We start from the raw sequence: 12,235 nt of genomic DNA, 5'->3' as shown, positions 1-12,235 counted from the left end.
ACAGTAAGATAAAAACTACAGTAATACAGGTTGTAAAGAACTTTCTGTAGCATAATTGTAATTATCATAACTCGCCAGGAAGACTAACAGGTAAGTACAAAAACCACCGTTAGTCACCTGAAGTAAGTCTTGTCACTCCTGGTTCCGAGTTATTTGACGTTACGACTATTTTCTAATTTCAAATCGAACTAGATGTACTTTGATTCTTAAAAGTGAATCACATTAAAAAGGTCTAATGTATAAATTAAAAAACTTAAATAGCAGTAAAAATATTAATGGCCTTTAAAAAACTAAAAACATTTCTAAGGTGGACAGTGTCACCATCGCCAATAACACAGTCTAATGTCATGGATAAACCTTGGGACAGAACATGTTTAAAATGGTGGGGTCGTTGAGAGTCATAACGATGGCAAGACAGTAAAAGTTGATTATTGTGGCCTGAGTGTTACATAAACAACACATTGGTGCATCAGTCCCAAACAAAACAAAACGATGTGTTAAAAAACTGTGACCAATGCGTAGCCTAGTTAGAACAACTTCCTCTTTCCCATTCTCACGGAACCAAGACGGCCAAAGTCCAATAGAGGTTTATTTGGAAAAGCTTGTTTTCACGTTGCTCACTCCAAGTCGACTGCCAACTGGCATGGAGCCTAGCCTTGAATACAGGACCATAGATCATGTACGGAACAGGTACAGCAATGATAATGCCAGAGCAGTGTCGGCGAGTTCATTCTCGCGAATACCAACGTGTCTCGGTATCCAGAAAAACTGGATAGAAGTAGATGTTAAAGAGAAATGGGTCAGTCGGTTTTGAATATCTGCAAGAATTGGATGTGAACTAACGTGAAGCGATTCCGGGGCCAGTAGAAAAATAGTGCAATTTGACTACTGCTTAGCTTTTATGTAATCCAGGAAAATAAAAATGGCGAACAGTTCGGCAGTGAACACAGAAGCTGTAGAGGGGATTCTGCGCACAACCACCGAACAACAACAAACCATGGAAGAGCCCACCCATCACACTGTAGCTCATCACATTCCACAAATGTGACCTATCTTTAAGTCATCTGAGAAAAGCAGACACTTCCGATTGGAAATACTGTCTTTATTTGCTGAAAATCTTTCGAACCATCTGTATAAATAGAAATGGAAGGATGATTCGAAAGATGTTCAGCAAATAACAGAGAGTATTTCCAATCGGGAGTGTCTGCTTTTCTCAGATGACTTAAAGATAGGTCACATTTGGTGACTGTAATAAGCCATGGTGGGATGGGCTGACCAGTGGATACAGCAATGTTATCCAAGGACAGATCCAATTCATTCAATTGCACCTTGGAAGAGAGGGCACGGAGAATGTTAAGTGTTCTTGTACATTTGACCTGTAGCTGCTTGATGTGTGGTATAAAGGGCAGCTTACGGCCAAAGATAAGCCCCAACAACTTTGTCTCAAGGACCACAGGCAGCACAACTTCACCAATACGAAGTTCAGGATCAAAGTGAATATCCCGTTGGTGGCAAAAGTGCATGCAAACAGTTTTAGAGAGAGTAAAGTTGAAGCCCTTTACTGTGATCCTTCCAATCTGGAGTATCTGCCTTTTAGGTGACTGAAAGAAAGGTCACATTTGGGGCTGTAATAAGCCATGGTGGGATGGGCCGACCTGTGGAACATGCAATGTTATCAAGGACAGACCCAATTAATCCAATTGCTTCCGGATGCGAAGGCCAAACGGAGCAATGACAGATCGTCTGTTCTGAAAAAGTACTGCCCACCGAGGAAGGAAAACACATTTCCAGGTGGGATGCTTTGGTAAGGAATGAAGTTTCGAAGTATATTGTAAAGATAGTTGCAAACGGCGAAGGTGTAGAGAAGGTTCATGAGATTCAATGTATATACTTTGAACTGGGGAGATACGGAAAGCCCCAGTGCAGAGTCGAAGACCTTGGTGATGAACGGGGTCCAGCATCTTTAAGGCCGAGGGTCTGGCAGAGCCATAGACCATTGATCCATAATCGAGTTTCGATCTAATAAGAGCACGATATACCTTTAACATTGAACAGCGATCTGCCCCCAACTGGTAGAAGAGAGAACACGGAGGATGTTCAGTGCTCTTGTGCATTTGACCCGAAGCTGCTTTAAGTGTGGTATAAAGGTCAGTTTACGATCAAAGATAAGCCCCAAGAACTTGGTCTCCGGGACAACTGGCAGCAAAACTCCACCGATATGAAGTTCAGGATCAGGGTGAATACCCCGTCGACGGCAAAAGTGCATGCATACAGTTTTGGAGAGAGAAATTAAAGCCGTTCGCCATAGTCCACTTCCGTACACAATTGAGGGCGGTTTGTAGTTGCCGCTCAATATATCTCATGTTTGACGACTGACATGAGATGTGAAAGTCATCGACATACAGCCCATTCGCAACAGTGAGAGGGAGTTGTTCAGTGATGGCATTTATCTTTATACTGAAGAGTGTAACACTCAATACACAGCCTTGAGGGACTCCAAGTTCCTGTACATAAGAACGGGAAAGTGTCGAACCCACACGAACTTGGAATCTCCTGTCCATTAAAAAATTTTTAATAAACATGGGTAGATGGCCACGTAACCGATATGTATGGAGGTCTCGCAAAACGCCATACCTCCATGTTGTGTCGTAAGCCTTCTCTATGTCAAAGAATATTGATACAAGATGTTGGCGGTTGAGAAAGGCTTCTCTGATAGATGTTTCAAGACGAATTAGGTGGTCTGTGGTGGAGTGCTGTCGACGGAACCCACACTGGGTGGGCGAGAGGAGGTTGTTTGATTCAAGGAACCAAACAAGACGAGCATTAACCATCCTTTCTAATGTCTTACAGAGACAGCTCGTCAAAGCAATTGGACGGTAGTTTGAAGGAATCTTGGGATCTTTCCCTGGCTTAGAGAAAGGTAAAATAATAGCCTGGCGCCAAGCATCAGGAAAAACATTCTCCTGCCAGATCCGGTTGAAAACAATCAGAAGGACATCAAGAGAAGCAGGAGATAGATGGTGCAGCATGTCATAATGAATATCATCAGGTCCAACAGACGTACTGGCAGACCGATGAAGGGCCATTTTTAGTTCCACCAGGGTAAAGGGACGATTATAGTCAAAGAAACAGTCAGTTCGAAAGGAAAGAGGTGATCGCTCCGCCCGAGTCTTGATGGCCAGGAAGGTGGAGGAACAAGCAGAAGTGCTAGATACCCGGCAAAAGCTTTCACCTAGAGTGTTAGCGATGTTCCGAACATCAGTCACCTCCTGACCATCAGAGAGTAAGATCGAGAGGGGGATAGAATTGTAGTGTCCATTAACCTTTCGAATCCTGTCCCATATGATCTTGGAACTGGTGGTAGAAGATATACTGGTTGTGAACTTAATCCAAGATTCCTTCTGGCTGTGACGTCTTACCCACCTAGCATGTGCACGGGCCCGTTGGAAAGCAACCCGGTTTGAAAGTGTGGGATATCTACGAAAAGTATCCCAGGCCCGCTTTTGAGCCTTCCGTGCTAAGTGGCAAGCAGGATTCCACCACGGACGAGGATATCGTGGAAAACGTGTCGAGGTTTTAGGAATACACTGAGCAGCTGCATGTGTAATACAGTCAGTTACCGCTGCTACACAGTCGTCTATTGATGGCTGATTTACGATGGCAGGATCAAGTTCTGCGAGAGCAGTGAAAGTGGACCAGTCTGCCTGATCCAGCTTCCACCGGGGCACGCGGGTAGGGTGGCATCGACCACGGCCAGTCTCTCTTATAAGGATTGGAAAATGATCACTGCCTAGTGGATTACTGTCAACCCTCCATGAAAAATGGGAGAATAATGAAGGGAGCAAACTGAGAGATCAATAGCGGTAAAGGACTGACTAGGTGCATGAAAGTAAGTGGAAGAACCAGTATTGAAAAGAGAAAGATTGTGATCAGAGAGCATCCGCTCTACAGATCGGCCCCTCCCATCAATAATAGCACTTCCCAGAGGGATGATGTCCATTAAAATCCCTAGGATTAGAAACGGAGATGGCAATTGTTCAACGAGAGCATCCAGATCTGATTGATCATATGTCTTTCCAGGGACAGGTACAGAGAACAAACAGTGATGGTATGACCCAAGGAAACACGGATGGCTACAGCCTCCAAGGGTGTGTTGAGTGACAAAGACAGGGTGGGCACGTGTTGATCAACCAACAGTGCCACCCCTCCATGTACTCGACCATCACACAACCTGTCATTTCTGTACAGAGAAAACTGCCGAATGGAGACAGTATCAGTAGTTTTGAGAAATGTTTCTTGTAAAGAAAGACAAACAGGATGGTAGGAAGCAATCAGCGTTTTGATATCATCCAGATTAGAACGTAAACCTCGACAGTTCCATTGTATCAAGGTGGCCATTTTTAAGAACGGGTAGGTGAAGTGGTTGGAGAACCCTTCGGTTTACGACCACGTCTTTTTTCTTTACTGTCTTTAGTTGGAGGAGGTCTATCAACCTCCATGGATCCTGCTCTGTGTCGGGTGGGCAGGTTTTTGTTATTGGAAGGGGAATCTAGTGACTGAGAACGCGAACGAATAATTGTTTTGTCTCTTGTGGTGGGAGAAAAAGATGTATCAGAAGAAATGCCTGTATTTGAAACTGAAGGACGTGGATCTTGAGGTGTGTTGGAAGGTATGGGAGGGACAGAGATAGGTGTGATAGTTGATTCATCAACCTTTTAACCACGGAGGTCAAAAGGCTTTCATTTGTTTTGAAAACGATTCTTTGGAGGCACAGAGAGATCTGTCTGCACTCCCACTGTAGTTGTGGAATGAAGTGCAGCAGCATATGTCCGAGATGGAGTTGTGGACAGCAATTTCCGAGCCTCAGGATAACTAATGTTATGTGTCGTTTTCAAACGCTGCACCTCTTTTACTCCAACCATTTTGGGCAAGAATGAAAGTATGAGGGTGAGAACCATTGCAGTTTACGCAATGTTGGTTCATGTCACAGTCATAGGCATCGTGGTCCTTGCCTCCACAACGAGCACATGTCAAGGAACCACGACAAGATGTCTTTGAGTGGCCGAATCTCTGACATTGGAAACATCGAAGAGGGTTTGGTATGTATGGCCGAACCCTGCAAATGAGATAACCTGCCTTGATGGTGGCAGGTGCACGTGGTGAAGTAAATGTTAAAACGAGGGTATTTGTTGGCAGTGTAATTCCATCTTTGCGAGTGAAGATGCGCCTCACTGCAGAAACTCCTTGAGTGGAGAGACCAGCGAGAATCTCTGACTCGGGAACGTTCTTCAAATCCCTTTCAACAATAACTCCTCGTGAAGAATTCAAGGTAGCATGGGGTGTAACCTCAATAGGTATATCCCCAATTGCCTTTGATTTCAACAGGAGTTCACTGTGTTGGGATGTGGATGTTTCAACTAATATGTCACCAGATCGAAGTTTCTTTACTGATTTTGGAGAGCCAGCAAGTCCCTCTAGTCCCTTTTGAATAAAAAGGGGACATTTGCCCTAAAGGTTTTCCGAAAGAGAATGTAATATAAGAAAATGAGGTACGTGTGTTACTGATGTTGAAGATTGCTGTTCTGAGTATTCAAGACGTGGTCGCTTACCCATTAACTGTTTTTTTACAATTTTATTTAAATTTTTTTGAGGATCCATAGGAAAAGGAAAAAATTTCGGTACCCACTGACCCCACCCACCATGGAGCCCTACAAGGGGACGCACTACAAAGTCACGCAAGGACAATGCAGCAACGCCAGGGTTTCGTGAGCACTATACCCAAACACCAGCATCAGGCACAATGTCCACAACACCCGTTGAGAACTTCCAACACTGGTACTTGGTTGACTCTAGCCCAAGTGGACCAGCCGATTGACCCAAGGGGGGCCACCCAAAGGCCGCCCGTCTACAGGAATTCGAGGCCAAAGTGGTGTGTTAGGGTTGGACCCCTCAACCACCAGGATCCTCTCCTCTCCTTCACGGGTCGCCACGCACGGCAAACACGTGGGTGGATGTTTAGATCCCAGAGAAGGTAACCAGATAGAACAGAACCTTCCCTGGGAGGTCCCCTCACCACGTACAGGAATCCACACCGAGGGGAGTGGTGGAAGAGAGGGCACGGAGAATGTTAAGTGCTCTGGTACATTTGACCTGTAGCTGCTTGATGTGTGGTATAAAGGGCAGCTTACGGCCAAAGATAAGCCCCAACAACTTTGTCTCAAGGACCACAGGCAGCACAACTTCACCAATACGAAGTTCAGGATCAAAGTGAATATCTCGTTGGTGGCAAAAGTGCATGCAAACAGTTTTAGAGAGAGTAAAGTTGAAGCCCTTTACTGTGATCCACTTTAGTAAACGATTGAGGGCCGTCTGTAGCTGCCACTTTATATACCTCATGTTCAACGACTGATATGAGCCCGTTTCCAACAGTAAGAGGGAGTTGTTCAGTGATGGCATTAATCTTTTTACTGAAAAGTGTGACACTCAAAACACAGCCATGAGGGGACTCCTAGTTCCTGTAGAAAAGAATTCAAAGTGTCGAACTCACACGAGTTGAAATCGCCTGTCCATTAAAAAATGTTTAATAAAAATGGGCAAATGGCCACGTAACCCATATATATGGAGGTCTCGCAAAATGTCATATCTCCATGTTGTATCATAAGCCTTCTCAATGTCAAAGAATACTGACACTAGATGTCGTTTGAGAAAGGCTTCTCTGATTGATGTTTCAAGTCGAATCAGGTGGGCCATGGTGGAGCGTTGTCGTCGGAACCCACACTGGGTGGGCAAGAGGAGGTTGTTTGATTCGAGGAACCAAACAAGACGAGCATTAACAATCCTCTCTGAGGTCTTACAGAGACAACTCGTCAAAGCAATTGGACGGTAGTTTGAAGGAATCTTGGGATCTTTCCCTGGCTTAAAGAAAGGTAGGACAATAGCCTGGTGCCAGGCATTAAAAAACATTCTCCTGCCAGATCTGTTTAAAAACAATCAGAAGAACAGCAAGAGATGCTGGAGATAGATGGCGCAGCATTTCATAGTGTACGTCATCAGGTCCGACCGACGTACTGCCAGACCGATGAGGGGCCAGTTTGAATTCCACCAGTGTAAAGGGACGATTATAATCATAGAGACAACCAGCTCGAAAGGAAACAGGTGATCGTTCTGCCCGAGTCTTGATGGTTAAGAAGGTGAAGAAAGAAGCAGAAGTGCTAGATACCCAGCAGAAGTTTTAACCTAGAGTAGTAGTTACTAGTGCTAAAAACAATGTATACAAAAATGACAACAATTTATTCTGTTAACGAATTAGGCATAGACAAACACAAGTAATTTGTCTTGTTATAAACCTATATCAAGGATTGTATGAATTATATTAAGATTAATCTGAATATACATATTAGCAAGTTGAGTGACAACATCGCTCATATAAAGTTTTGGTCAAACGGAATGGATCAGAACTACATTTCGACATTATTCGGCGTTTTGCACATAGCATGATACCGCTGAAAACCAATTTTAGGAATGGTATATAAAATGCCCTTTCAGGCACAAAATATTCATACACTCAGATCATAAAGATGTGTTTAGGTAGGAGATTTCAAACTTTCAAGACGAGAATATCCTTTGTATTTAATGGCAGGATTGTAAAATAAAGAAATATGTCTCAACATGGACCACCAGTACTACTCAGAAAGAGACCTGCAACAAATTATAGCCAAGCCATAATATAACGTCTTGTACCTAAATGCACCCAAAATCAGTGACATAAGCTGTCCATGTAACCCTGGCAACAGTACGCAACACAATCAAAAATGACCTCCGGTTGGAAAAGTGTCACAAGTTATGTGTACATGAGCTGGTTCTGTGACATATCTCTTCAATTGTAGCATAACTCAAGCGACTGAATAATGAAACGGATAATCATGGTATTCTAAACGAAAACATAGCGCTCAAGTCTCCAGACGCGGTGTCTATGGATATATGTGCGTTTGGAATGTTGAAACAGGCGCTAGAAAACTTTTGTTCTCATACACCAGATGGCTCATGGGGAGCAAGCAAGGTGTGGTGATGTACTTTTGACTTGACAACCTTATGCTTTCTGGAACTGAAACTACATTGCAGAACTATTGGCAAGAGCATGACAGATGGACTGAAATCACTTGGAGAATCTCCAAAACTGCTTTACACGGTGTTTCTTATTTCTGTATAAAAAACAAGTGCTAGCTGGATATTTTTGCTGTTTTATATGTTGATATAAGGGGGCAAGAGTACCTTTGTTTTTGAATAACAAATATTCTAACCAAAGCAGACTTTTATTAATGCTCATATTTCATTAAGGCAGTGATTAGTAGCTAAGTACTAGGTAAAGTAGCCCTTTAGACATGTTCATATCCGATTAGGACAGTAATCAGCAGCTAAGCACCAGGTAAAGCAGTTCTTTAGTCATGTTCATATTTCACTGAGGCAGTGATTAGTAGCTGAGCACCAGTTAATCAGTCACAGAACAACGTATCGAACCAGTCCTCTCACCTTACACAAAACCAGTCCTATACTTGTTCACACATAATTTTAGCGATCCTACTTCTACTGTTACCCATCTTCGCTTCACTGTCGCTGTCACTCCACGGCCGTCTTTGACTTTTACTGCCACACAAGCGTAGCAGGAATCACTTACGAAGAATAACAAGTCAAGTATTTAAACTTAACTCTAGGTTCGTAGTTAAGAATAAAGCTGCATAATACGTTATCTGAGCTCTAGTCTACCACGGGTATCGAAACTCGGTTTCTAGCATCGTAAGTCCGCAGGTATGCTACCGTACCACTGGAGGGCGGTAAAGTCTGTAGTTATTCGCCAACTTTCAAGCATGCACGACAGGGTTTGCTTAGAATCAAAAACACAAAAACAGCTTCCAATATCTTATGACAGACAGTGGTTCGTTTACGGTGCGGGGCCTATCCTTACTCTTTAAAAGAAAATATATTCTGTCATTGGCCGAAACTAAAATAATTTCATTGAGGAGGCTATGTTGAAAAAACGAGAAATTAAGTAATATTTAGTTTTACGTGAAAATGTGTGAATATTCTTATGTTTGACAGAAGTAAGTAATTAACCTAACTCAAAAGTTCTTATACATCTACGCCAACAATATACACTTTGTTCATTACGTCGCTCATAACGTTTAAGCCTGACTTTATGCAAACAGCAGAATGATGTATTTTTCGATTTTTCAAAGTCCAAAATGATAGAGAAAGTGCAAACGTAATAGAATAGCATGAGTTTTCCACAGTCAAACTTATTTTTGTTTGTTTACAAAGATTACACAAGGGGTATCTACGATCGTCCATAATTTAGCACATGTAAGACTATAGGGAGGGCAGATATTCATCACCACCCATCGCCAACTCTTGGGCTACTCCTTTACCAAGGAATTGTGGGATTCATCGTAACATTGTAACGCCCCTACGGCTGAAAGGGCGAGCATGTTTGTTGTGACTGGGATTCGAACCCGCGACCCTTAGATTACAAGTCGATCACCCTAACCACCTGATCATGCCGGGCCTTAAAGTTTTTGAAATTTGTTAACTTATGATTTTGTACGTACCCTACGAATACGGAGAACAAAATAACTACATAGACGTGTGTGTGTATTAGAAATAAAACACCCCCAAATGTTCTTTCACTCGTTTGACGCAGTATGCAGTGACTGAGGAAATGACACAGTGAAGAAAAACGACAAATCAATAATGAATGGTTTATTTCTGGCTGTACCTCAGTGCGGATCTTTTTTCGAAGAAATAAAACCCATACTCGGAAATTAAAATATATGATTTAAGTTAAATATGAAAATGACAAAACAAAATGGGGTTTTAACGGATCTTATGAACAGCTGTAGTAGTATTACATTGATCTGCAGAACCTAATCAAATTTTATAGATGAAAAACAACTTTTCATTTTATTTAATTTTCTAAGAAAATTATAATACTTCAATAGATTTTTTATGTGTTTCTTTTTCTTAGATAATTGAATTATGTCAGCAATTCAGTAAGGAATAAGTAAAATGTTGAATAAGTAGAAAAAAGACGAATAGTTAGTTGTCCCACGTGTTCTTCTCTAATAACCGTATTTTCGAATGTTAAAAGAACTATAGATTTCACAAATTGACGCTAAGCCTCAACAATGTTCGTAGAGGTTTAACACAAATTATGCCCCCGCTCCAGTGGCACAGCGGTATGTGTGCCCACTCACACCGCTAAAAACTTGGTTTCGATATCCATCGTGGGCAGAGCACAGATAACCTAGTGTGTAGCTTTGTGCTTAATTCTAAACAAACACGAGTTACGTCACTCGTATAAAACATGTGTGCAGCTTTTACATAATTACCACCATCCTTCACAAGTGCGTGGAAAAAATTCTAAACACTGACAATTTCATACAGTTGTTGGTGTCACATAATATTACGTCAATAACATTCACATGAATAATGTTATCCCTCAACACTGCGACAGTTTTATGCATTTGTTGCTATCATTTAATATTACATCAAAAACATTCACTTGAATAACGCTATCCCTTAATAGTTCATGAAGACATTTCACACAGCTAACGCTATATTTTAATAATGTTTAAAATATACACAATTAATTAACGCTATCCATCAGCAGCGTGTATTAAAATTTCACACAAATAATACAACCTCAAGAGTACTTGAAGACATTTTACGCAACTAATACTACTCCTCCAAAACGTGTAAAAAAAAACCACATAATTGGCACTTAGGTCCGGCATGGCTAGGTGGTTAAGGCACTCGACTCCTAATTCATGGGTTCGAATCCTCGTCACACCAAACATGCTTGCCCTTTTAGCCATGGGGGCGTTATAATGTGACGGCCAATTCTACTATTTGTTGGTAAAAGAGTAGACCAAGAGTTGGTGGTGGGTGGTGATGACTAGCTGCCTTTCCTCTAGTCTTACACTGCTAAATTAGGGACGGCTATCGCAGATTGACCTCGAGTAGCTTTGCGCGAAATTTAAACCAAACCATTATCTCTAACCAGTTGTGAAGAAATGTCATATAATGCCATCCCTCAACAGTGAATAGATTTACGAAAAGAATAAACTCACTTCTAATAATTCATTCAATGTCCGAAAAAAAGTGAAGGCAGAGGCATCGCCAGGTGCTTGAAAATTTGGGGATCAAGCCCATGGGCATGGAAATTTCGGCGTTTCAATATGATATCGAATATGGTTTTCTACTACTTTGATGTTTCAAGGCACTAATTGGGGTATGGGCCCCGTGTTAAAACGCCTAGCGATGTCTCTGTGTCATGATTTAATCACATTTTACAGCTTACCATAACAACCACTTCTGAATGGTCATCATCTGAATTTAGTGCGTTCCACACCAGCAGGACGAAGAACAGGTAGAAGACAATAGAAAAGAGGTTCCGTGGATCCCTGAAGGACTCCACAAGAGGTATAGTCCCCATTGTCCAATCACAGCACAGATCACAAGGGAATAACATAAGCCACGCGTTAACTGGGAGTAGATAGTTGTATGTCAACTGTCGTACTGGGGTTTCTGCCACAGCGGCTGGATTGTCAAACCTGTTAAATACAAAAGTCTTTACTGGTAATGGTCATTTTAATCGTCTTTTTGTTTCATCAGACTATAATACCTACGTTAATAAAGTCAAGACTAGAAATAGAAAAACAACAACAACGTTATATAGACAATAGCTACAACAAACTTCAAGTTCAGTGGACAAGTTACCAAGGTAATATATCGATATCAATACGTCTTAATCGGGAGGAATTTATAAGATTATTATCTTCGATTTAGTTTTGGTTGTGATGTTGACACGATTGATGATTATCCGAGAATATCTTTTAATACGTACTTGGTGAATACAGGTAGTTGGGCGCCCATGACCTTTACTCTTCCGACCAAAAGTAACAAGGCACTACCAATAAGTATTACCAGACGAATCACAGCGTCTCGAAGCCACGGTGGAGGAGGGGATTTGGAAGTCATCAGATTTTGGAATATACGAAGAAGGTCTGGAAGTCGTAACTGGATTGAACATAATTAAATACAATGTCATATGACTTAAATACACAACATTGATTTCATTAATTTTCTATCCGCAGAAACAAAGTACTTTGTTTTCCAATCAAACTCATTAAACATCTGCTACGAATCTAGATTTCCATTTCTCTTCAGTTTTAACTTTAAA

The 12,235-nt window shown here is 41.7% G+C and overlaps 1 protein-coding gene across 3 annotated transcripts in view; it reads right to left on the bottom strand.

Moving 5' to 3' along the window:
• The window catches only part of LOC143243923 (protein O-mannosyl-transferase Tmtc3-like), a 217,728-nt gene that overhangs the window by 43,725 nt on the left and 161,768 nt on the right, over positions 1–12,235 (bottom strand). For all 3 annotated transcript variants that reach the window (XM_076487720.1, XM_076487721.1, XM_076487719.1), the window contains exons 7-8: positions 11,900–12,072; positions 11,354–11,606 (exon numbers count right to left, since the gene is read on the bottom strand). In XM_076487720.1, coding sequence (XP_076343835.1) covers positions 11,354–11,606; positions 11,900–12,072 — 426 coding nt within the window. The remainder of the gene's footprint in view (positions 1–11,353; positions 11,607–11,899; positions 12,073–12,235) is intronic.

This window comes from Tachypleus tridentatus, chromosome 2 (genome assembly GCF_004210375.1).
Source record: "Tachypleus tridentatus isolate NWPU-2018 chromosome 2, ASM421037v1, whole genome shotgun sequence".
Lineage (NCBI taxonomy): Eukaryota > Metazoa > Arthropoda > Merostomata > Xiphosura > Limulidae > Tachypleus > Tachypleus tridentatus.
This window is presented reverse-complemented; position numbering and strand designations above follow the sequence as displayed.